At 45.7% G+C, this 25,822-nt stretch overlaps 1 protein-coding gene across 2 annotated transcripts in view; it reads right to left on the bottom strand.

Annotated features, from left to right (window-relative positions):
• PDCD6 (programmed cell death 6) overlaps positions 1-25,822 on the bottom strand; it is a 175,712-nt gene that overhangs the window by 10,896 nt on the left and 138,994 nt on the right. For both annotated transcript variants that reach the window (XM_063922803.1, XM_063922804.1), the window contains exons 3-4: positions 11,724-11,768; positions 10,400-10,558 (exon numbers count right to left, since the gene is read on the bottom strand). In XM_063922803.1, the coding sequence (XP_063778873.1) occupies positions 10,400-10,558; positions 11,724-11,768 (204 nt within the window). The remainder of the gene's footprint in view (positions 1-10,399; positions 10,559-11,723; positions 11,769-25,822) is intronic.

Here is a 25,822-nt window from a genome sequence, read left to right as displayed (position 1 = left end):
AACTCTTTGCTAAGATGTTGTCGAACAGATTGAATTCTGTCCTACCATCACAGATCCACCCTGATCAAGTTGGCTTTGTCCCAACCAGGCAGGCACTGGATAACACCAGGTGTACAACTGAACTTATTCAACATCTCCATATACCCTCTATAACGCTGGTTTTGGACGTGGAAAGGCCTTTGACAGGATAGCTTGGTCAAAATGGTGACCCAAAATCTCTTAAAATTCAGTTTCACGGGTAAACTCTTGCAAGCCATCCTGGCCCTCTATCACAACCCCTCTGCCTGTGTCTTAAAAGTCAAAACCCTCTCTGATAGATTTCCTATCACTCATGGAAACAGGCAGGGCTACCCTCTCTATCTGTGGATCTTCACCTTGGTCATCGAACCCCTGACCTCTACAATTTGCTCCAAACCTGATATTAATAAAGATATTAATGGTTTTGTGGTTAAAGGATTTTCACTACAAAATTGTTCTTTTGATTACATCCTTCTTACTAGATCATATGCCCAACTTTATAAGGCCAACTATCACCCTCTTATCATCCAAATAGAAAACATTTTGACTTGGCATAAATACTACATTTCATGAATAGGTCGTGTTAATGCAATTAAACTGAATATTCTCCCACAGCTTCTGTACCTATTCCAAAAGCTTCTTGTCCCAGTGCCGTTCCCGATCTCCGCAATTATTCACAATTTGTCTAGAACCACTGAAAGCAAAGTATTAGCAAAAGCCTGATGTTCAAACCCACATCTGCCGGAGACCTGGGCTTACCGAACTTTCATATATATTGTGACGCTATGCACCTCAGTCAAATGCTTGCCTGGCACACTCCATCTGGAAGGTGGATGCAGGCCTGCTCTCACACACTCCTTTGCTCTTAGAAAAACACGTTGGGCTGGATAAAATGACATCCGAATTCGGCGGCTAAGCGGTATGCCAGCCGAGCTGACTTTTTTTTTTTTTAAAGGGGCAATCACTTACAAGGCAAAACAGAGCCTTGTAAGTGATTATCCCTTTAAAAAAAAAGCCCTTAACCACCTCTGGATCATGATTAAATCCTTTAATGTTCACTCTAAGCTTCTTTCTCAGGGCGCTGCGCCCTGCCCCTTTTTTGAGTGACAGAATGCCGCCCTGCCCGTTTGTGCCCGCCCTGCTAAGGACTGCTCTTCTCCCCCCGCCGCGCTGTCACTTCTCTCCCCCGCCGCGCTGTCACTTCTCCCCCCCCCGCCGCGCTGATAGCTCTCAGCTGAAGGCGGAGACAGGGTCAGCGTGCAGTGGGGAGGAGCAGCCAATCAGAGCCTGCGGTGTCTCCCGCCAGTCCTCCGGCACGGTTTGATTCCCCCTCACCATGGCGCTGCGCGCTGACCTGGGCTCCGCCGTCAGCATCAAGAGACCGGCCCCGCTGACCCGGCACAGCGCTCTCCTCCGCAACGGAGAGTGCCGCTCTGCATCTGCCCTGTGCCCGTCCTCCCCTTCCTCCTAGTGCTCTCTCCCTGTTGCAGTGTGCCTCAGTGTTCTCTCCCTAGTGCAGTGTGCCTCAGTGTTCTCTCCCTGGTGCAATGTGCCTCAGTGTTCTCTCCCTAGTGCAATGTGCCTCAGTGTTCTCTCCCTGGTGCAGTGTGCCTCAGTGTTCTCTCCCTGTTGCAGTGTGCCTCAGTGTTCTCTCCCTAGTGCAGTGTGCCTCAGTGTTCTCTCCCTAGTGCAGTGTGCCTCAGTGTTCTCTCCCTAGTGCAATGTGCCTCAGTATTCTCTCCCTGGTGCAGTGTGCCTCAGTGTTCTCTCCCTGGTGCAGTGTGCCTCAGTGTTCTCTCCCTGGTGCAGTGTGCCTCAGTGTTCTCTCCCTGGTGCAGTGTGCCTCAGTGTTCTCTCCCTGGTGCAGTGTGCCTCAGTGTTCTCTCCCTGGTGCAGTGTGCCTCAGTGTTCTCTCCCTGGTGCAGTGTGCCTCAGTGTTCTCTCCCTGGTGCAGTGTGCCTCAGTGTTCTCTCCCTGGTGCAGTGTGCCTCAGTGTTCTCTCCCTGGTGCAGTGTGCCTCAGTGTTCTCTCCCTGGTGCAGTGTGCCTCAGTGTTCTCTCCCTGTTGCAGTGTGCCTCGGTGTTCTCTCCCTGTTGCAGTGTGCCTCAGTGTTCTCTCCCTGGTGCAATGTGCCTCAGTGTTCTCTCCATGGTGCAGAGTGCCTCAGTGCTCTACCCCTGGTGCAGTGTGCCTCAGTGTTCTCTCCCTGGTGCAGTGTGCCTCAGTGCTCTGCCTGGCGCAATATGTATAACGTGCTCTACCTGGCGCAGTGTGTATAGGAGGTTCTACCTGGTGCAATGTGTATAACGTGCTCTACCTGGCGCAATATGTATAAAGTGCTCTACCTGGCGCAGTGTGTATAGGAGGTTCTACCTGGTGCAATGTGTAGAACGTGCTCTATCTGGCGCAAAATGTATACACCCTGCACAGTGTGTATAGGAGGTTCTACCTGGTGCAATGTGTATAAGCAGCACTATTGTGTGGTATAATGTGATTTGGTACTATTATGTGGTCACACCCCTTCCCCACGAAACAACTCCCCTAAATTTTTGCTGCACGCCTCCGGCACGCACTGTCCATGCTTTCACCTATAGGAATGGGAGCACCAAGCATTATAGTATGTACCTAATTTTGCCCTTCTAACTTAAAAATGTGCCCTCACGAATGAAAAATGTGCCCTCCCCGTGATCAGCACCCTGCCCTAAAAAAATCCTAGAGTGAACACTATCCTTCAAGCACACACCAAGGACAATTATTTCTCAACCCAAGACATCTATTGCTCTGTCTTCCACCATGCCATACCTCCAAACTTACTGCCAAACTGATTCTTCACAGGTGTAAACTAACTTGTAACTAGAAATTGCCTAACCTCTCCTTCAAACAAGAGGTGGTAAATTGTGAGTGGTTCATGTCTTGAATGGAGTACATTAGGTATAACTCCATCGATAAGTTCCATGCAGGGCACCATGGTTTGCATACTATGGGGTATCCCTGCCTGGCTCCTGCTGATCAGTTGGGTTTCTCCCCGTCTTCTCCTCTTGCCTTGGCTTGCTCTTTCTGCTACATCCCCTTCCATAACTCTTCTTACTCCCTGCCCTCCACCTCTCCCACCCACTCCTACTCTTTATAACAATTCTGATGGTCTTCAAGATGATCAGCCCCCACTAATTCCTCAACAATTTGCCTGATACTCCTACTATTCTAGATCTGAGATAGTTATTATGTTGTCATTATTGTCGATACATATGGTTTCTCCTACCCTTTCTTCTGTATATTGTGATACACTTTGCTGTTTTTGACCGTCTTTGACAATAGATCAAAAGATAAAATAGGATTTTAATTACCTACCAGTAAATCCTTTTCTCGTAGTCCGTAGAGGATACTGGGAATCCATTTAGTACCATGGGGTATAGACAGGTGCACTAGGAGCCTTGAGCACTTTAAGAATTTGATAGTGTGCGCTGACTCCTCCTTCTATGCCCCTCCTACCAGACTCAGTCTAGGAAACTGTGCCCGGAGGAGACGGCCATACTTTGAGAGAAGGATAGATAAGAAAAGTGGTGAGATTACGAACCAGCACACACAGAACAATAGGGAAGCCATGCTAACCAAACTTGAAACATGAACAGACCAGAATACTTAACGTAACAGGCCAGGAAAAATTAAGCACCGGGCGTGCGCCCAGTATCCTCTACGGACTACGAGAAAAGGATTAACTGGTAGGTAATTTATATCCTATTTTCTCTTACATCCTGGAGGATACTGGGAATCAATTTAGTACCATGGGGAAGTACCAAAGCTCCCAAACCGGGTGGGAGTGCTGAGGTTCCTGCAGAACTTATTGACCAAACTAAAGGTCCTCAGAGGCCAAAGTATCGAACTTGTAGAACTTTGCCAAATTCTGAGTTCAGCTCTGGAAAATTAAGTAGGGACTCGTGAGACAACGCCCCTAGTTCCGACACACATCTTGCTGAGGCCAAGGCCAATAGTGTGACGGTGTTCCACGTAAGGTACTTCACGTCAACCTCCTGTAACGGTTCAAACCAATTCGATTGGAGGAACTGCAGCACCAAATTGAGATCTTAAAGTGCCATGAGAGGCACAAAGGGAGGCTTGATGTGCAGAACACCTTTCAAGAACATATGGACCTCAGAGAGAGAAGTCAACTCTTTCTGAAAGAAAACGGACAAATCTGGACTTTAATTGAACCTAAGCGTAGGCCCACATTCACTCCCGACTGCAGAAAAAGCAGGAGACGTCAGAGATGAAATTCCACCGTGGAATATTGTCTGCTCTCACACCTAGAGACATACTTCTTCCATATACGGTGGGAATGTTAAGACGTTACCCCTTTCCTGGCTTGGATCATAGTTGGGATGACCTTGTCAGGAATCCCTCTCCTGTCTAGGATCAGCCGTTCAACCTCCTTGCCGTTAAACGTAGCCGTCGTAAGTCCTGATAGACGAACGGGCCCTGTTGCAGAAGATCCCTGGGAAGAGGCAGAGGCCACGGATCTTCGAGGAGCATCTCCAGAAGGTCCGGGTACCAGGCCCTTCTTGGCCAGTCCGGAGCAATGAGTATTGCTTGAACCTTTTCCCTTCTTATTCTCTTGAGAATTCTTGGGATCGGAGGAAGTGGTGGAAACACGTACACCATCTGGTAGACCCACAAAGTTGTCAGAGCGTCTACTGCCACTGCTTGTGGGTCTCTCGACCTGAAACAATAACGCTTGAGCTTCTTATTGAGACGAGGCACCATCATGTATATTTGTGGATATCCCCACTGAGGTGTCAAGCACCTGAACACTACCGGGTGAAGGCTCCACTGCCCCGGGTGCAGGTCGTGTCTGCTGAGGAAGTCTGCTTCCCAGTTGTCTACTCCCAGAATGAAGACAGCCGACAATGCCACAGTGTGATTTTGCGCCCAGAGGAGAATTTTTGACACCTCCGACATTGCTGCTCTGCTTTTCGTTCTGACCTGTCGGTTTATGTACGTCACCGCCGTTACATTGTCCGACTGGACTTGAATGGCCTGATTCCGAAGTAAAGATGAGGCCTGCAGAAGGGCGTTGTGGACAGCCCTGAGTTCCAGGATGTTTTTTGGAAGGACAACTTCCTGACTTGACCATCTTCCTTGAAACTGCACCCCCTGGGTGACTGCTTCCCAACCTCTGAGGCTTGCGTCCATGGTTAGCAGAATCCAATTCTGAATCCCGAAGCTCTGACCCTCGACTAGGTGAGAAGTTTGTAAACACCACAGAATGGAGATCCTGGCTCTTGGCGACAGACGGATCCTCTGGTGCATGTGAAGATGCGATCCGGACCATTTGTCCAATAGATCTAGCTGGAAGGGCCTCGCATGAAACCTTCCGTACTGAAGCGCCTCGTAAGAGGTCATCATTTTCCCCAGAAGGTGAATGCACAGATGCACTGAGATCTGGGTTGGCTCCAGGACAGCCCGAACAATCAACTGGATTTCCATAGCTTTCTCCACTGGAAGTAACACTCTCTGAGATTCCGTGTCCAGTATCATTCACAGAAAGGAAAGCCTCTGCGTCGGTTCCAGGTGAGAGTTTGGCAAGTTCAGAATCCACCCGTGGTCCAGGAGTAGTCTGGTTGAGAGGCGAATACTGTCCATCAACCGCTCCCTGGACGGTGCCTTTATCAGAAGATCGTCCAGGTATAGAATTATGTTCATTTCATGTTTGCGGAGTAGAAACATCATCTCTGCCATCACCTTGGTGAACACTCAGTGCCGTGGAGAGACCAAATGGCAGGAACGGTTAGTGGCAGTCCTGCAGTGCAAACCGTAGATAAGCCTGATGAGGTGGCCAGATCGGAATGTGAAGGTACGCATCCTTGATATCCAGAGACACTAGGAATTCCCCCTCCTCCAGACCCGAGATCACCACTCAGACTCCATCTTGAATTTGAACACTTGTAAGTACGGGTTCAATTACTTGAGGTTTAAAATCGGCCTTCCCGAACCGTCCGGTTTCGGTACTACAAACAGGTTGGAATAATATCCCTTGTTTTGCAGATGAGGTGGAACTGGAACAATGAACTGAGTCTGTACCAGTTTTTGAATGGCGTCCTGTAAGGTTATACCTGTTTCCTGTGAAACTGGTAAGCCTGATTTGAAGAATCTGTGAGGTGGGAGCCCCTGAAACTCCAGTCTGTAGCCCTGGGAAAAAAGATCTATGATCCAGGAATCCTGGCATGATGTTGTCCAGATGTAACTGAAAAATTTTAACCACGCTCCCACATGTTGATCTTCCAGGCATCGCGGTCCACCTTCATGCTGAAGGCTTTGAGGAAGCAAAACTTGAGCTCTGTTCCTGTGAACCTACAGTTGCTGGTTTTCGTAGTGCACCTTTAGCGCCTCTGGTGGCTGTAGAAGAACCACTGGCTTTGCCCTTTAACTTGGCAGTCCGAAAGGACTGTAGATTAGGTCCTGAGTAAGCCTTCCTGCCTGGGGGAACTGCAGAAGGAAGATATACGTGGACTTAACCGCAGTAGCTTTGGAAATCCATTTGTCCAGTTCATCTCCAAAAAAGGCCTCTCCTGTGAAGGGTAGGCCTTCCACGCCTTTCCTGGAGTCCGCGTAGCCATAAACCTCTGCATGCTGTCACTGCCATAGCAGTGGTGCGTGCATTAAGCAAGCCTATTTCTTTTATGGCTTCCACCATAAAATTTGCACAGTTCTGTATATGTTGCAGGAGTAAAATAATTTCCCCCTTAGGCAAGGTACCTAACCCCTCAATTAGGTTACCCGATCATTTTGCGATGGCCTTAGTAATCCACCCACATGCTATAGTGGGTCTCTGTGCCACCCCAGCAGCTGTATACAAAGATTTGAGTGTATTCTCAATTCTACGATCAGCAGTGTCTTTTAGGGAGGCTGCACCAGGAACAGGCAATACAATTTTCCGCGACAGCCTGGATACTGATGCATCCACTATTGGTGGATTTTCCAGTTTTTTTTCTATCCTCAGGAGGAAAGGGAAAAGATAATATCAACCTTTTAGGGATCTGAAATTTCCTATCAGGATTAACCCACGGTTCTTCAAACAGGGTATTGAATTCCTTTGACACAGGAAAAGTGGCTGAGGATTTATTTTTTTATATTAAAATAAGATTCCTCAGTCTCCTCTGATACCTTATCAGGGATGTGCAGAACCTCTCTAATAGCTTCTATTAGAGCCTCTATTCCCTGTGACAGAGTAGGCTCCCCCACCTCTGCGTCCACCTCCCCTTCCTCCATGTCTGACACCTCATCATCAGAGTCAGACTGCAAGATATGGGCCAAAGGACGTTTTTGCGGCCAAATGGTAGGGGACTGAGACACTGGTTTGGGTACTGAGTCTCTGTTCATAAACTCAGTCATCGATTGTCTTAAGTATTGTGTCTCTTTCTCATTGCGGGACAATATAGTAGAAATATTGTAGATCATTCCCCTAATAGAATCCAGCCAAGCTGGTTCTGCCCCGCTAGCCTGAGAGGGTGCACTGCACTAAATACACTGTAGTGAGCCCCCTGGAGAAGAGGAACACTGTACCTTACATGAAACACACACACTTTGTCTGACATACTGCGACAGTGACAGCACACGCACACACACAGGAAAAGCTTAAAAGCACAATTAACCCACAAAGAGCCCTTCAAGAGAGACACAGAGATAGCCTGGAGCCAGCACACAGCGCCCTTACTGCTAATGCCAAGCTTAGCCGGGTCGCAGACTAAGTACCCAGATTGGGGACTTAGTACCCTAGTACGCGCTCCGCTCCTGCTATGACCCCCAGGTACTGCTGAGGTATTCTGGAGTCTCTCCGGAGGAGCTGTGCATCCCTGTCAGTCAGCATCTGTGTCCACTGCATAGGGAAAATGGCCCTGGAGAGCTGCTGGATCCGCTCATAGTGAAGCCTCGCCCCTTCAATGGCGTACGGTCTTCCCGCTTTTTTATACTGGCTGAGGTGATTTTTAGTGCTTAAAATGGAGTCAGCCGCCTTTTAAGTCTTTAATGCCAGTCTGGGTACTGTGTACACCCGTAGTGTACTTAGACTCAGTTCACTTACCTCAGAAGAGGTGCGTCCGCACGGTGTACTGAGTCTGGAGACTCCGCCACCCCCGTAGAAGCCATGCTTCCCCATACCCTTATGCCGCCATAATGACCAGGACCCGCTAACCGGGACGCCGGTTTAGTACTCACCACTCTTCTATCTTCTGGCTCTGTTAGGGGTGGTGGTGTGCTGCGGGAATGTACGCTTGTAGTGGTGGGGCATGCAAATAGTTCCCTCATGAGCTATTGTCCTGTCAGCGGGGAACGGGACCATTAACCCTTCAAGAGGTTGGGCCGTTCCCCCGTTTAAGTCCCACGTGTCATCCAGCCTGCCTGAAAATAACAAACAATTAAAATAAATGCAGAAAACTCTTCAGGAGCTTCCAGCGACGTGACCGGCTCCTCCGGGCACATTTTCTAAACTGAGTCCGGTAGGAGGGGCATAGAGGGAGGAGCCAGTGCACACTATCAAATTCTTAAAGTGCCCAAGGCTCCTAGTGGACCCGTCTATACCCCATGGTACTAAATGGATTCCCAGTATCCTCTAGGACGTAAGAGAAATAAAGTTTTCATATTTGTGACTTGTGTATGATCGATAGAAACCTGGATGTAACAGGTGACAAAGGCCAAACATTAAAAACAGAGGAAAGACTTTTTACCATCCAGTCACAAAGAGGTTCTTCACTGGGAGAGTGAAAATTCCTCTTAACATGCATGATGATGTTAGCAAATTATAAGCTGTTATTTCATATGAAAGTCAGTTTGATGCCATAATCTTCCTGCATCTAATGTAATATCTTACGGGGATGCGGTCAACATCCCGCTGGACGGGATCCCAGCGGTCGAAATACCGACGCCGGAATCCCGACCGCCACAATCCCGACATATTCTCCCTCCGTGGGTGTCCACGACACCCATAGAGGGAGAATATAATAGTGTGCCGAGTGTAGCGAGGCACCGTGCCCGCAGCGTGGCGGGCGAAGCGAGCCCGCAAGGGGCTGCGTTCCGCTCGCCACCCGTCGGGATTGTGTGGTCGGGATTCCGGCGTCGGTATTTCGACCGCCGGCATCCCGTCCAGCGGGATTACGTACTGATCCCATCTTAAGATGTGCCCAAGTAATAACTGTTCAGTGATTTTGCCTATGGATTGATTTAATGTAGCAATTTCTCTTTTAAAAGGAAAAACAAGGTTGGTTTTATAAAAATATCCATTTTAAATTCTGTGGCAAAATCACTAAGTCACTTTTGTCAAATTGTAAGATAATACCATTGACCCTTAGTCTGTGACTTTCCAATTGCACACATACCCTTCCTTATATTAGTATACAACCCTATCAAATCTATACTTACTTGCACAATCATACAAGCTGGAGACATTGGGCCTGATCCAGGGGCATGCGTAAACCACATGCAATGTTAATGTCATTGAGCAATTATTTGCTACTGCACATGCGTGAGAGATTTAGAAAAACCTCTATGGCGCATGGCGGTGGCCTGAAGTGAACGTCTTATGGGAGTGTTATAGGCGTGTCAGTGACAGCGGCTGTGTTCTCCGGCACATAACTGCTTCACCAGTGATCATATTCAGACAGAGAAACTGCACCTGCCATAGGACATTTGGGCATCTTAGTGGTTGCGCATTCAGGCATGTGGTAGTGCACAAAGTAGAGCCTGAAACTAGTATCTGCATATTATAGCACCTGTAGACAATGCAGCAGAAACAGGAGCTTTCACCTCTGAATCAGGTCTGTTTCCCAAAAGATCAACTCATTTACCTGTTCTATCATTGCCTATGTGGAAACTCGGGCCACAGAGATTAGAAGAAAAGTGGCTTGGACAACAGCTAATTGCACTACACGCCTTTTATGAAAAAATTGAATCTGAATGATTAGGATTATATTAACAATTATGTAATCAGGAAGAATATATTCACATTTTTTATTTGCCTAGCACTTGGTGTATGGTAGTGTCTACCATATGGTCAAAAGAGATTAGAATTTAGAAAAGTTTAAAGTTGATTGACCAGTGTAAATTTTCATCTTCTCCAACAATGTAACAATAGTATCAGTCCCACTAGTGGGCGCACTTGCTCTGTATGGGTATTTGTTTATCTTTTTTTTACTCCAAGCAACTACAGTCTAGCCGACATGGTATAGCAACAACACACCTCTACTAGGGAAAAATTCAATGGAGTCTTGATGAAATATCACATCTAAACTACATGCAATTACCTGTATATCAATATTTTAACTCTGGTGTAACATTTAGGATACAGATATTATTAACAAAAAGATTAAATAATACAGAATCTTTAAACATGTACCAAAACTTGATAAGGCCTGCTTTAATTCATTCTTGTCAATCAGTCCAGAATTGTCTCGGTCATAGGCACGAAATATATTCTGCCAATCAGTGATATACTTCCACACCCCAGTGAACTCCGTAAAGTTCACACCTCCTTTGCATTCCCGGTCAAACATGGCTGAAACATAGAACAAAACATGATAGTAACATACAGTGACACACCGTGCTGAAATATGCTATATTCCATAGGAAGGGACTCGATATCCCGGCGCTCAGCATATCGGTGCCGGAATCTCGTCCGCCAGATACCGACACCTATTCTCCCTCTTAGGGTGTCCACAACATCCCTGGAGGGAGAACAATTAGCGTGGCGCGTGTAGCGCACAACCATGCCCGCAGCGCAGCGAGCCCACAAAGGGCTCTTTTGCGCTCACCCCGCTGCTGGCATTCCGGCGATCAGGATCCCGGCGCCGGGATCATGACAGCCGGGATATCATAGTACACCCATTCTATGTAGTATGTACATTAAGAATTTCAGGAAATACAAATTAGTAATATAAAATATGAAAATTGTAAGGTAAATCATTTGTACCAACATAGCTATTTAATGGATTAAATCTGCCCTATCTACACGTATATAAATATTACTTTAAATAAACACAACACAAACACAAGATGTTGATTCTACTGACCTAGTTTATCCTCACATCTTACATTCTCTGACCAAACCCGACAAGCTATATATACACTGTACTGCAGATATTCCTGTTATGCACCAATTTCTTTTCTTTAACCTAACATTATTCAAATAGTCTTTGTTTTCTACCAAACGTTCCTTACTCTATTATTGATATTCACTTGTTTTACAGATTAATACATTTATTTACATTTCCTTGTGTAAGTCACAAGTTTTCGATAGACATAACATAACAGGTTAGAAGATCACCAAGATGTCAATAGACTACAACAACTAGTTCCAAACTAATCTGAAATTTTAAAAAGGTGGCAAAACTGTAACTGCCCCTTTATAAAGCAACAAAAGAACATTAAGAATATTTTTCCTTGCTCCATTGACTATTAGTACAATTAGAAAATGTCCTGTCTCCACTAACTATTAATTAACTTTCAATTAAAGGCACATGAATCTGAACATTATATATTATGAAAATGTAAATTACATTATGTCTTCAGTGAGAGCTTAAAATACTAGTCATATCATGAATATTAATGGTAACTTTTGGCAAGTATTTCTTTATCAACCCTCATCAATCTGTTCCTCCTAGTTGCTGGGAGGACTCTGCTACAAAAGACAAGATAATCAGGATGTGCTCAGGTGAACTTACAGATTATAGCTCGAACAGTCACAGGGTTGAAAGGTGTCCATGTACCTGTAACAACAAATTTGATATCAATTACATTTACTCTCAGCAAAATGGGTCAGTTATAGTTCCCTCCATTGCAAGGCTTTGATTTTACATTTTCAGAAAGTAACTTACATTCAAAGACAATAATTACAGTCAGCCAAGCTACAAAAATAACATGACAACACAAAGATGGTTTGGTAAAGATAGAGCACAGAGAACAGTTTAGATAACAATAGTGGGGTGTGGATTGCTAACCCAAGATGGTGGCCGCCCGCCTCCCTGTTGGGCTACACACGTATAGCCCTGACTTTGAAGTCCTCTGCTGGCTGAAAGACCTGAGCCTCGCAGCTTGGACACCCGGAACCTGCCAAAGGTGTGGGCTGCCTGTTGAGAATGGTAACATCGCTCAAGGTGTGTTCTTGCCACTGCTAACACTGCTTCCCTGTTAGCGGACTCCTCCTGCAGAGCTTCTACTGTGAGAGGTGGAGGTCTGTCTCTACAGACCCAAAGCATGACTGGATACAGGTTCTTGGTGCTTGGCCCCCTCCTCCTGACTTGGGTACATGTTACATCTGACAAGCTGGGAACCTGCAGCAACAGCCTCCCTCCGCCACTACATCCGCCTGTGGCTATGACCCCTCTTACCACCTTGACAATGCTGGTGGTGTAGTGTACCCTGGAACTCAGGGGTTCTGGCCCGTGGATGCCCCACAATTTCAACCCTAGCTCCATGTATTCCTCTCTACGCGCTGGATGAAAATTTGTATGTACACAACAGATTATTCTTAGGGTCATAAGAAGGGGACCTGATTTGGTTGTTGGCTGGTCTTACAAGCCTCTACAGTCCCTATATCACATACTGACCTCAGTATCACTGTGAATGGGCTATTTCTATATTGTGGTCTCCCATCAACAGATTATATGATATGTTACCTCAGTTTCCACTAGAGGGCCTCAGTTCACCAACTACTTATCTGCTGTATTTATAAAACCTGCATACTTTCTCAATATTTGTTATTAAAGAATTGTTGCTGCAATATTACTTTTTCTGACGACGCACAACATTTTCTTGACCTCCATTTCATTTGTCTAACCTAACTCTCCATCCTCATTATATACTGGCCTGACCACAGTAAACAAGGGCTCGTCTATTTAGTTTTTTTTTTTTTTTTTTTAATGGATTCCTGTTCCTCCTTCCCTATTTCTTTCTTCAGTTTCTCATATTTGTGCACAACCCAGCATGTCTTACAAAGGCCGGAAGGCATCAGCTACCACTACACCAAGTATGTTTGTTCTGAGACCCAAACCGCCTCTGTATGCAGCTGATCAAGCCAGGTCTTCTTCTCCTAAGTCCCCACTGACCAGTCTATGGGCCTAGTTCAGAGGCAATCGCTGCAATCACATTCTGAAGCCCTTTGCGGAGTGCGCACGCTGCAAGTAACTCATTGGTGTGATCACCTCTGCCCATTGGCAGAAGTGGTTGCAGGGCAAGAGGGGGCATGCCAACAGCATTATAACGACGTTAAGGGGGGGGGGGGGGGGGGACAATGCAGGTGTGTCTGGACTGTTGGTGAGGCATGGCATGTAGCCGCCTGCCAGCGCAGCTAGGATGCGCAGGCAGGGAGCGACTCCGCGGGTGCGAAAGCATCGCCACCTGACATGCGGGGCGGACTGCACATCTACGATCAGCTCTGAATCACCCCCTATACACGCTGTCCTTGCCACCCTCGTGGAAGGGATAAAATTTACTTTTCAACAAGAACTTAAAAGAGCGCTGGATTACTTTAAATCTGAGCTCGCTTCTCTGGGTACGAGAACAAATGCTTTGGAGTCTAAAGCGTATGATCTTTGCGGATATCAAGGTGTGGTGGACAGAGAGCTCTCTCTCTCTCTCTTAAGAGCGGAGGTCAATGATCTCAGAGAAACAGGACGACCAAGAAAACAGATAATGAAGAAATCTCTGAGTCAGAAACGTGTCGGAAACCATTCATCCTGCTGCACTGTCCTCATTCCTTCAGGGCCTCTTCAAACATAGTCTCCCTGAGCTGGAGGATCAAGACCTTCTTCTGGACTGAGCATACTGTGCGCTCAGATCTAAACCACCTCCCTAAGCCATAAAGATGCCGCACCCCAGTGCGGAATGGCCAGCAGAGCCTGAGGTGCTGACTCCCCTACAATTTGAACTGATCCTCTACTCCAACTGGCTTTGCTCAACTTCTCAATGCTCGAGTTGATGATAGTGTTTGTCTACCACTGCACTCAGAGTACGGTACTCTCTATAATGTTCGCATGTCGACTTGTTGACGCATTCTGTGTACATGGATGTATTAACCTTGATCGGAATGAACTTCACAGTTCTATATTCTTTACGGTTACTTTGCTTTTTGATAATTTGTTTGTTAGGTTTCCATATGTATCTATAAGCTTTTCCTAAAGCTTATAGCAAACAAATTAATGCAAAGAATGCTCCTGGGGAGATCACTCATGACCCTGAGAAGATAGTTGTGTTTTATAACTATTATAAAGACATTTGCAACTTTCCATCCTCACCGACTCAGACACATCAAGGTCTCCCTTCTTTATCCGCCTTTTTTTCGGACAATTTTTGACGCCATCAAAAGACACAAATCGTATGCGACCCCAGGCCCACATTGGTTTATTCCACAATATTATAAGAAATCTGCTGCAGCCCTTACACTATTTCTTAAAACTTTCTTTAACAAACTCCTGGATGTTGCATCGTTTGACTCCTTGGCCAGCATTGTGATGTAGAGATGGTTGCTAATTATAGGCCAGTTTCTTTATTGAATATAGATACCAAAATGTATGCAAAGCTTTTAGCAAACAGATTGTGCCCTCTGCCCCCCTCCTTGGTCCGCCCCAATCAGGTCGGTTTAGAGCTGGTCGCCATGCATCGGATAACACGCGGCGGATAATTTACCTGATTCACATGATTCATAGTCAGATGTTACCATGGAGTTAGGGTTGGATGCTGAAAAAGCGGTCAACAAGATTCAGTGGCCTTTTAAGTTTAGAACCCTACATACCATGGGTCTTCAGGGTTGGTTCCACCACGATGTGGCTGCTTTGTATGGTTGACTTAAGGCACCTGGGCAGGCCAATGGGATCGCCTCCCCTTTTCTATTTCCAGTGGAATGCGGCAGGGCTGTCCCTTGTACCCCTCATATGTGCTCTGATGATAGAACTACTAGCGGCATGGATAAAACCTAACCCATGTATAAAGGGTATTCGGGTTGGTTCTGCTGAACACAAAATATGCCTGTTTGGTAGTCACTATTGCCTGCAGCTAATACCCAGTTATGACCCTTATGGATAAGTCTGTGGCAAAAAAAGGGGCCCCAGAGGTGGTCAAACAGGAAAAGGACAGGGTAAAGTTTCCCCCTCCACCTGCTTCTCGTGCTGTAAGGTCTGGTAGCAGCTCTAAAAGACCTGACTCAGATCCCTTAACTTCAGAGGTTGCCAGTTCATTTACAACACAAGAACTCACTAATATTCTGGCCTCATTGCTAGACCAGAAACTAGCACCTGTACAGGATTCCTTAGACTCAGCTCTTACTCCCCTCACAGAACACGATCAACGCATATCAGATGCAGAACAAAAGATGGGAACAAGGGTGACGGTGCACCATACACCATTAAAATGATCATCATCATATCCGAGGTTCTCGGCATATACTGGCCAGTATATGAGCCTGCCCACCTACTTCACGGTGACCTCGTCGGACAAGTCCCTAACATTATAGGGATTCGCCTCTGGGACGCAGAACACCCCCAAAGTACCCCAGCCATACCACCCCAAGGCATCACACAGATAAGAGACAGAAGTGAGAAAATCAGTGTTAGGCAAGTGAAAGAGGCTGCTGAGTGTTAGAAAAAGGACAGCAGTAAGGTGTCAGTGTTAGAGAGTGAGGTTAGCTGACCAGTGTTGCAAGTGTACAAGATATGTGAAAAATGCTACATAAAAAAAACCACAAAAAAAACACAAGGTGATATAGGTGTTAAAAATAAAAGTAAGGTGTTGATGCCCCACAGTGGCCAGGCCAGAGCAATCCAAGGAGCCCCACGCCCCAAATGTTCACCCCCAAACTGACTTTCTATATAATTGAAAGGATCATACCTATGGCTTTTGTGCAGTCAGCATATGCTAGTTCCCGGTTTAAAGGCCTGAGAGGAAGTGGGTGGGGTGCTAATCCAGGACGAGGGCGTCCCAAACCATCAGGTGTGCATACACACACATAATATAGAATATATTGTGGAGAGGGATCTGTCGGACGAAGTCGCCAGGAAGTAGGTGGGCAGGCTCATATACTGGCCAATATATGCCAAGAACCTCGGATATGATGGTTGTTATAATTTCCCAGCAAGGTAGCATCCAATCCCATTATAAGAAGCTATGGTGTGCAGTCCAGGCCCACTTTCCGCAGAACAAAAGATCTCTGATTTGTAAGATGAGCTGTCCACAGCACACACTACCATATCTGCACATGAGAAAGCAGTGGCTTCAATGCAGGACAAACTGGAAAATCTTAAAAACAGAAACAGGAGAAATGTCCGTATAATAGGTCTTCTGGAATCGGTTAAACCTACTGATCTCATGAAGCTACTCTCGGAATGGCTTCCACATGAATTAGGTAGTGTTTCTTACACTGAGTTGCTAATAGTGGAACGGGTTCACCGCATTGGCCCAGATAGGCAATCCTCTAGGGATAGACCCCATCCTGTAATAAAGAAAGTTCTAAACTATGCAGATAAAGTCCAGCTTTTTGACGCGTACAGGAAGGATCCCTACGTACAAAAGTCCCTTAAATTTTTATCATGGAATGTGAAGGGGTTAAATTACCAGATTAAGACACGTAAGGTATTAACTCCTCATCTTACAAGTTTAAAACCTGATGAGACATTCTTATAAGAGACTCATTGGGATTCGAAAGACCCCAAAGTTCTTAGAAACAGTTGGATAGGTGAATTTAGAGCCTCCTCCTATACGGCTAAACGTAGGGGGGTGTTAAACCTGTTCCGTAAGCACTTGCAATATAACATAAGAGATACCTGGATAGATTCAGAAGGTAATTTTCTTTTTATAAAAATATCATTATTTGGTACATTGTATACTTTAGTTACTATTTATGCTCCTCCAAGCCCTAATGGGGCCTTTTTTTCAGATTTGTATGTTAAGTTACAGAATAGGTAGAAGGAAAACGCATTCTGGGAGTAGACTTTAATAATGTACCCTCCCAGGGGTTTGACAGATCCTTATCCACACGTGGAGGCAAGGGAGAACCTTCGTCTTCTTCAATGTTATTACTGGATTTCCTGCAACTTTGTGATCCCTGGAGATACCAAAATCTGACTTTGTGCGAGTATCCTTTCTACTCCTAACCTCAGAGATTGATTTTTGGTTGTTATCCATCTCATATCAACGAGTAGTAGATTCAGAAATTGCCCTTATAGATATATCTGACCATGCCCGTCTGTTTTACTTTATTGGGGCAGTACGGATGGTGTAATGGTTAGCATTACTGCCTCACAGCACTGAGGTCATGGGTTCGATTACCACCATGGCCCTAACTGTGTGGAGTTTGTATATTCTACTCGTACTTGCCTGGGTTTCCTCCGGGTACTCCGGTTTCCTCCCACAATCCAAAAATATACTGGTAGGTTAATTGGCTCCCAACAAAATTAACCCTAGCGTGAATGTGTCTGTGTGTACATGTGGTAGGAAATATAGATTGTAAGCTCCACTGGGTCAGGGACTGATGTGAATGGGCAAATAGTCTCTAGAAAGCGCTGCGGAAAATGTGTGCGCTATATAAATAACTGGTAATAATAATAATAATAATAATAATAAAATTAAAAACCCAATTGCTCACTTCCTACAATAGGAGATTTCCTGATTATCTATAAAAATTATTTCCAAAATCACATAAAGAGGGCTTTTCTTAATTATGTGGATGACAATGTAGAGCATTTTGACAATATTAATTTGATTTGGACAGCATCCAAACCAGTGATTCGTGGTCAAATCATGGAATATGTGGCTGGGAAACGCAAATTATTGGCCTCTAAATTGGAAGTACTCAGCCATACTTTGGACGGGGCTTACAATTAACTTATCCTAAATAAGACCCCAGACCCTCGATAAGCCTATCTTACTGCAAAACATGCACATGAACGCGCCCAATAAATCTGGCTATAATAAATCTGGTAGGCTATTGGCTAACCTAGTGCATACATACTCCGCACCTGCTTATGTTTTACAGCTAAACTCAGGTTCCATCACTGAATCGTCACAGAGCAATTCCAACAATATCACTAGGAGTTGTATAGGGCTTCTCATGATTCCCCAACCTTGGTATGCAGTTTATACAGTGCCTTGCTAAAGTACTCACCCCCCTCTGCATTTTTCATGTTTTGTTACCTCACAACCTGGAATTAAAATGGCTTGTTTGAAGGTTTACATCATTTCATTCACAGAACATGCCTACAACTTTGAAGATGTTTTTTTTTTTTTTTGTGTGAAGCAGATAGGACAAAATAACAGAAAACTTCACCGTGCATAACTAAATCACCCCCCTAAAGTCAGTACTTTGTAGAGCCACCTTTTGCGGCAATTAGAGCTGCAAGTCGCTTTGGATAAGTCTCTATGAGCTTGCCACTGGGATTTTTGCCCATTCCTCAAAGCAAAACTGCTCCAGCTCCTTCATGTTGGATGGTTTCCGCATGTGAACAGCAATCCTCAAGTCTGACCACAGATTCTCAATTGGATTGAGATCTGGGCTTTGACTAGGCCATTCCAACACATTTAAAAGTTTCCACTTAAACCACTCAAGTGTTGCTTTAGCAGTATGCTTCGGGTCATTTTCCTTCTGGTAGGTGAACCTCCGTCCCAGTCTCACATCACAGGCAGACTGAAACAGTTTTTGTTCAATAATATCCCTGTATTTAGCACCATCCATCTTTCCTTCAACTCGAAACAGTTTCCCCAAGTCCCTGCTGCTGAAAAACATCCCCACAGAATGATGCTGCCACCACCATATTTCACTGTGGAGATGGTGTTCTTGGGGTGATGGGATGTGTTGGGTTTGCGCCAGACATAGTGTTTTCCTTGGTGGCCGAAAAGTTAAATTTTAGTCTCATCTGACCAGAGTACCTTCCTCCATACATTTGGAGACTCATCCACATGCCTTTTGGCAAACTCAGAACGTGCCTTCTTATTTTTAACACTAAGTAATGGCTTTTTTCTGCCCACTCCTTCCATAAAGCCCAGCTCTATGGAGTATACGGCTTATTGTGGTCACATGCGCAGATACACCAGTCTCTCCTGTGGAACTCTGCAGCTCCTTCAGGGTTACCTTTGGTCTCTGTGCTGCCTCTCTGATTAATGTCCTCCTTGCCCGGTCTATTAGTTTTGGTGGCCGGCCCTCTCTTGGCAGGTTTGTGGTGGTACCATGTCCTTTCCATTTGAAGACAATGGATTTGATGATGCTCCGGGGATCATCAAAGATTTGGTTATTTTTTTATAACCCAACCCTGACTTGTACTTCTCAACAACTTTTGGCCCTGACTTGTTTGGAGAGCTCCTTGGTCTTCACGGTGTGATGCCTCTTGCTTAGTGGTGTTGCAGCATCTGGGGCCTTTTATAAAACGTGTGTTTATACTGACAGATCATGTGACGCTTAGATTGCACACAGGTGGACTTCATTTCACTAATTATTTGACTTCTGAAGGTAATTGGTTGCAGCAGAACTTTTGAGGGGCTTCATAGCAAAGGGGGTGAATACATACTGTATGCACATGCCAAATTTCTAATTTTTATTTATAAAAAATTTTTATATTAATTTTTCTCATTTCACTTCACCAACATATCCATCACAAAAATTCAGATTAAAAAAAAAATTACATTACAGGTTGTAATGTAACAAAATAGGTAAAAAGCCAAGGGGGGTGAATACTTTAGCAAAGCACTGTAAATTAAGCTTATCTTCCTACTTTAACAGATGCTGAGAGATTTTCTGGTAGATCCGGTAATGGAGCCTGAACTTTAGTCTCTAATCAAATCACTTTTAAAAAGGTAAATCTCCAGGACCTGATGGCTTTAGAGTAGAATATTATCAGCTTCTTTCATCTCACCTAATACCTCATTTTAGGACTATTTAATTCTTTACTAACAGGCCATACATCTCTACGTGGTTTTAATGAAGTCGTGATAGTAGTCTTCCCAAAACCGGGTAAAAACCCATGCTAGTTCAATCATATAGACCTATCTCACTTCTGAACCAGGACCTGAAGATATTTATAAATTTGATAGCACACCACCTCCAATGTATACTTCCTAGAATACTTAATCCAGAATGGGTTTGTTCGGGGCTGCACATTTGTGCACAATGGAGCAAATTCAGACTGATCGCTGCTGTGCGTGTGCATGGCAGAGATGCGATTGGCATCTCAGCCCAGCAATCGCCTCTGCCTGATTGACTGGCAGAGGCATTCGCTGAGCGGGAGGGGTTGGGCTGGCGGCGCTCAGCTGCAATTTTGGGGGCGCGTTCCGGGCAACGCAGGCATGCCCGGGCCACGGCGGCTGCGTGACGTCACACGCAGCGACCCAGGATGCAGCCAAGTAGGGACTTACTTGCCAGGTGTGATAGCATCCAATCAGATTACAGGTAATATCTTCTAGTAGGTGCTAGATAAATGAGAAGTCGAATCTGATTGGTTGCTATGGCCAACATCCCATCTTAAATAGAACTCTCATCTTAGTAAATGTACCCCCCAAGATATTTTTTCCAAATACAATGGTAACGTTTAGACGTTACTCCTTTCCTAGCCTGTATCAGGGTAGGATTAACCTTGTTCGGAATGCCCTTCTGAGCTAATATCTGGTATTCAACTTCCATGCTGTCATACGTAGCCGCGGTAAGTCCTGATAAGCGGCGGCCCCTGCTGCAGCAGGTCCTTCCGAAAAGGAAGAGGCTTCGGCTCTTCTAGCAGTAGATCCAGAAGATCCGCGTACCAATCCCTTCTTTGCCAGTTCGGAAGAAATGAGGATCGCCTGAACTCTTGTTCTCCTTATGAGTTTTAGAACTCTTGGAATGAGTGGACGTGGAAGAAACACGTACACCGACTGGAACACCCACAGAGTCACGGTTTGCGGGTCCCTCGGCCTGGAACAATACCGCCAAAGCTTCTTGTTGAGACGCGAGTCCATCATGTCTATTTGAGGTACACCCCAAAGATCTGTTACCTCCATGAACACCTCCGGATGGAGTCCCCACTCTCCTGGATGGAGATAGTGTCTGCTGAGGAAGTCTGCTTCCCATTTGTCTACTCCCGGAATGAAGATAGCTGACAGCGCCAACACGTGTTTATCTGCCCAGAGGATGATTCTTGTAACCTCTGACATTGCAGCTCTGCTCTTCGTACTTCCCTGTCGGTTTATGTAAGCCACTGTCGTTACACTGTCCGACTGCACTTGAATGGCTCGATCTCGCAGAAAATGGGCCGCTTGGTAAAGACCGTTGTAGACGGCTCTTCGTTCCAGAAGGTTTATTGGTAGGCTGGATTCCAGGCTTGACCACCTTCCATGGAAGGTTTCCCCGAGTGACTGCGCCCCAGGCCCGGAGACTTGCATCCGTGGTTAGAAGGATCCAGTCCTGAATCCCGGACCTGCGGCCTTCCAGAAGGTGAGGTAGTTGTAGCCACCAGAGGAGTGAAATCCTGGCTTTCGGCGACAGACGTATTCTCTGGTGCGTGTGTAGATGAGATCCCGACCACTTGTCCAGGAGATCCAGTTGGAAGGGCCGAGCATGAAACCTTCCATACTGTAGAGTCTCGTAAGAGGCCACGATCTTCCACATAAGGCGAATGCACTGATGAACCGAAACCCGGGCTGGCTTCAGGACATCCCGGACCATTGTTTGTATCACTAAATGCTTTTTCCTCCTGAAGAAACATCCTCTGCACTTCTGTGTCCCAGAAAAGAAAACCTCCTGGTTGGCTCCAAATGTGATTTTGGAAGATTCAGGATCCAACCATGTTCACTGAGCAGATAAGTCGTAAGAACAATGGACTGCAACAACCTCTCCCTGGACGATGCCTTTATCAGCAGATTGTCCAGATATGGGATTATGTTCACCCCCTGTTTGCGGAGGAGAACCATCATCTCTGCCATCACCTTGGTGAACACCCTCGGTGCTGTGGAGAGGCCGAATGGTAGTGCCTGGAATTGATAGTGACTGTCTAACAGTGCAAATCTGAGATAACCTGGTGAGGTGGCCAAATCGGAATATGGAAGTACACATCCTTGATATCCAGGGATACCAGAAACTCTCCCTCCTCCAGACATGAAATCACTGCTCTGAGAGACTCCATTTTGAATTTGAACACCCACAGGTAAGGGTTTAATGATTTCAAGTTCAAAATTGGTCTCACCAAACCATCCGGTTTCGGTACCAAGAAAAGGTTTGAATAATAACCCTTGTTCTGCATATGAGGTGGAACTGGGACAATGACCTATGATTTTTCCAATTTTAGGATGGCTTCCTGTAGGATAGCCCTGTCTGTCAGCAAAGCTGGCAAGCCCGATTTGAAGAATCGGTGAGGCAGAAGTTCTTGAAATTCCAGTCTGTACCCCTGGGACACAATATCCTGTACCCAAGGATCCAGTCCGGATGACACCCAGACGTGGTTGAAACGTCCAAATCTCGCACCCACCAGCCCGTCCTCCAGGCTTCGAGGTCCACAGTCATGCTGAGGATTTTGAGGAACCATAAGCAGGTCTCTGGTCCTGTGAGCCTGCGGGTGCAAGCTTTTTGGATTTTGCCCGACCACCTCTAAAGAAAGTGGTAGAAGGCTTGGCCTTTTTTGTCTTAGCAGTCCGAAAGGACTGCTGCACAGTTGAAGAAAACGGTTTCTTCATAGAAGGAGTAGCAGAGGGAAGGAAAGGTGACTTACCTGCGGTTGCCGTGGAAAGCCACGCATCCAACGCTTCCCCAAATAGTGCCTGACCTGTGTAGGGTAGGTTCTCCACACTACTCCCGGATTCCGCGTCTGCAGACCACTGGCGTAGCCAGAGTCCCCTGCGAGCCGATAGCGGCATGGAGGATATCCGTGCAGTCAGCGTACCCAGGTCATTCATGGATTCCACCATGAACCCCGCAGAATCTTGTATGTTACGTAAAAACAATTCAATGTCACTTCTATCCATTGTATCCAAATCCTCTAGTAATGTGTCTTACCACTTTACTATGGCTTTAGAAATCCATGCGCAGGCAATAGTGGGCCTTAAGGCTACTCCTGAAGCAGTGTATATGGATTTGAGCGTAGTGTCAATCTTACGATCAGCTTGTTCTTTCAACGCGGCAGAACCAGGGACAAGTAAAACCACCTTTTTAGACAGTCTGGAGACAGATGCGTCAACAATTGGTGGGTTTTCCCATTTTTCCTATCTTCGTCAGGGAAGGGAAAAACAACCAGAACTCTTTTTGGGATCTGGAATTTTTTCTACGGATTTTCCCAGGGTTTTTCAAATATAGCGTTTAATTCTTTAGACGCAGGGAAGGTTAACGAGGCTTTCTTATTGTCAGTGAAGTAAGCCTCCTCAACCTGCTCAGGTTGGTGTCATAAATGATTAACACATCTCTAATGGCCTCAATCATGAGCTGCACCCCCTTTGCAAGAGATGTCACCGCCCTCAGCACAGCCCCATCACCGTCTGTAGTATCAGAATCGGTATCCGTGTCATCTTGCATAATTTGGGCAAGTGCACGTTTCTGTGGGAACATGCTAGGGGATTTTGCAGGAATAGGGACAGCGCCTGACCAAACTGCCATAGACTTTTTCAACACCTGAGTTTCAGTCTCAGTATTAGCTACCATAGTAGAGGATCTGAGAGATCATTATTTTGATAAAAGATAACCACTCAGGTTCAACAATAGGGATCTGAGACAAAACATTACAATCCTGTGTACATTTTCGAAACCGAGTCTGGTAGGAGGGGCATAGAGGGAGTGCCAGTGGCTCCTAGTGAACCCGTCTATACCCATGGTACTAACGTGGACCCCAGCATCCTCTAGGACGTAAGAGAAATTTACTGATATATTTCGAATGATCTATACTCACCCAGCTGCTTATTTAACAATTAATTGACTTAATTCTCCTTCTTTTACATTACAGAGAGGTACACAACAAGGCTGCCCCTTATACCCACTACTCTTTAATATTGCCCTAAATCCTTTGAGTCGGACTTTTATTAAGGCTATTTCTTGGAAAGGAATTTCTGTTGGGCCTCATGAGATTGAGGTGTCTGTGTTCACAGATGATCACCTTCTATATTTTAGCAATCCACAAGCAGCTTTTCCTTCACTATTGCACATATTTAAAATAATTCCGTAAATTTGGGTGGGTTATATTGTTTCTGTGCAGAGTAAATACTGGCTGCTTTATTTCTACACTGCAATATAGATTTCAGTTTGAACACACCACACCCAACTCTTTTTCTCTCTGTACATGTTATATCTTCCCCCCCCCCCCCCCCCTCCCTGCAGTGTAACATGCCCAATTGCTAACTTTCTTGGTTTGCTAACAAACCTGAATAAAGCCGTAAGTCAGAACCTATTTCTCTATCACTTATGACGTGGCATATGCATATGTCTTATGCACCTATACCAGATGGATTGTATCAGTATACAGACAGAGGTCTATTGGAATTCCAGCAGGGAGCCATAGTGCCATAGTGTTCCCTCGCGGGCTCGCAACGCATTGGGACAGGTGGCTCGCTACAGGTTATATTCCCACTCGGTTGGTGGCATGGACCTGCCAACCAAGTGGGAATACCCTGCGGAGGTCAGGATTCCTGCCAGTGGTATTTAACCGGCTGTCGGGATTCCGGCGTCAGTCTCCTGAACTCCGGGATCCCGACAGTAAGTATTTTAAATGCATCCCCACAAACCACCTCTCTCTCGCAGTGGTTGGTCTGCCCATACACAAAAAGGTACATGCCACATTTCCACTCTCCGGAGCGCCTTTTCTAATTAAAGTGCACCTCAACGTCTAAAGAGGCAGAAAAACGTTAGAGGCACAATGTGTAAACATTACATAATGCCAAGGTTTCTCATCCTACCACTTTTGTTCCAACCTTTTCAATGATTAATGTTTTCAGTTTTTCTCCTAAAATGCTGTTTGGTTTAGCTTCATTTGTCTCTTAAACCAAGCACAAGGCTGAAGGGACAACTCTTTATTACGTGTGTGTGTGTGTGTGTGTGTCAGTGTGTGTGTGTGTGTGTGTGTGTGTGTGTCAGTGTGTGTGTGTGTGTGTGTGTGTGTGTGTGTGTGTGTGTGTGTGTGTGTAGTTTTTCACTGCACTGCTCAGCAAGTGCCTAGAAACACTCTTCTCTTGAGCTTGCGATTACGGAGCAGAGCCTGACATAACCTCACGCACAGAAAAGGTTTCTAACCATGAAGACATGCATAATACATAAATACTTAGGTCAGTAACAGAGGAGAGTTTCTAAATTAATGATAAGACAGTATTCAACATTAGGAGAAGAGTCATTGAAAAAAAACAAAAAAACAAGACACAGCTTTGTTTCTAATGGGAAGTTCAATTGAAAAGAATGATACAGATTTTTGACTGTCTTAACAGTCATTATATAGCTAAACACCAACACATACAATTTGAACATTACCAGAACGGTTTCTGGTAGTGCAGAAAGTGTCTCAGCAGCAGGTGGCAAGTGCGGAGTTCATGACATAGGGGTATATTCAATCAGCGTCGGATCCATTCCGACATGCAATTGTCGGAATGGATCCCACAACCCCTATTCAATCTCATCTCAATTCGACTTTTTCAAGTCGAATTGAGATGAGGGACCCAGAGGAGGAGGTGTGTGTGTTTGGGAAGGGGGGGGGGAGCCGCAGGGAGACCAGCGGGGACAGCCACCGTCAGACGGAGGAGATCAGCGCTACATTAGCGCTGCAGGAGGATGTCACACAGCCGCCCGACCTCACGGCAGTGTCCACTCAGCTCCAGCAAACGTGACCTCACTTTTCTGGAGCCAGAT

Source organism: Pseudophryne corroboree, chromosome 5 (genome assembly GCF_028390025.1).
Source record: "Pseudophryne corroboree isolate aPseCor3 chromosome 5, aPseCor3.hap2, whole genome shotgun sequence".
In the NCBI taxonomy this organism is placed as follows: domain Eukaryota; kingdom Metazoa; phylum Chordata; class Amphibia; order Anura; family Myobatrachidae; genus Pseudophryne; species Pseudophryne corroboree.
This window is presented reverse-complemented; position numbering and strand designations above follow the sequence as displayed.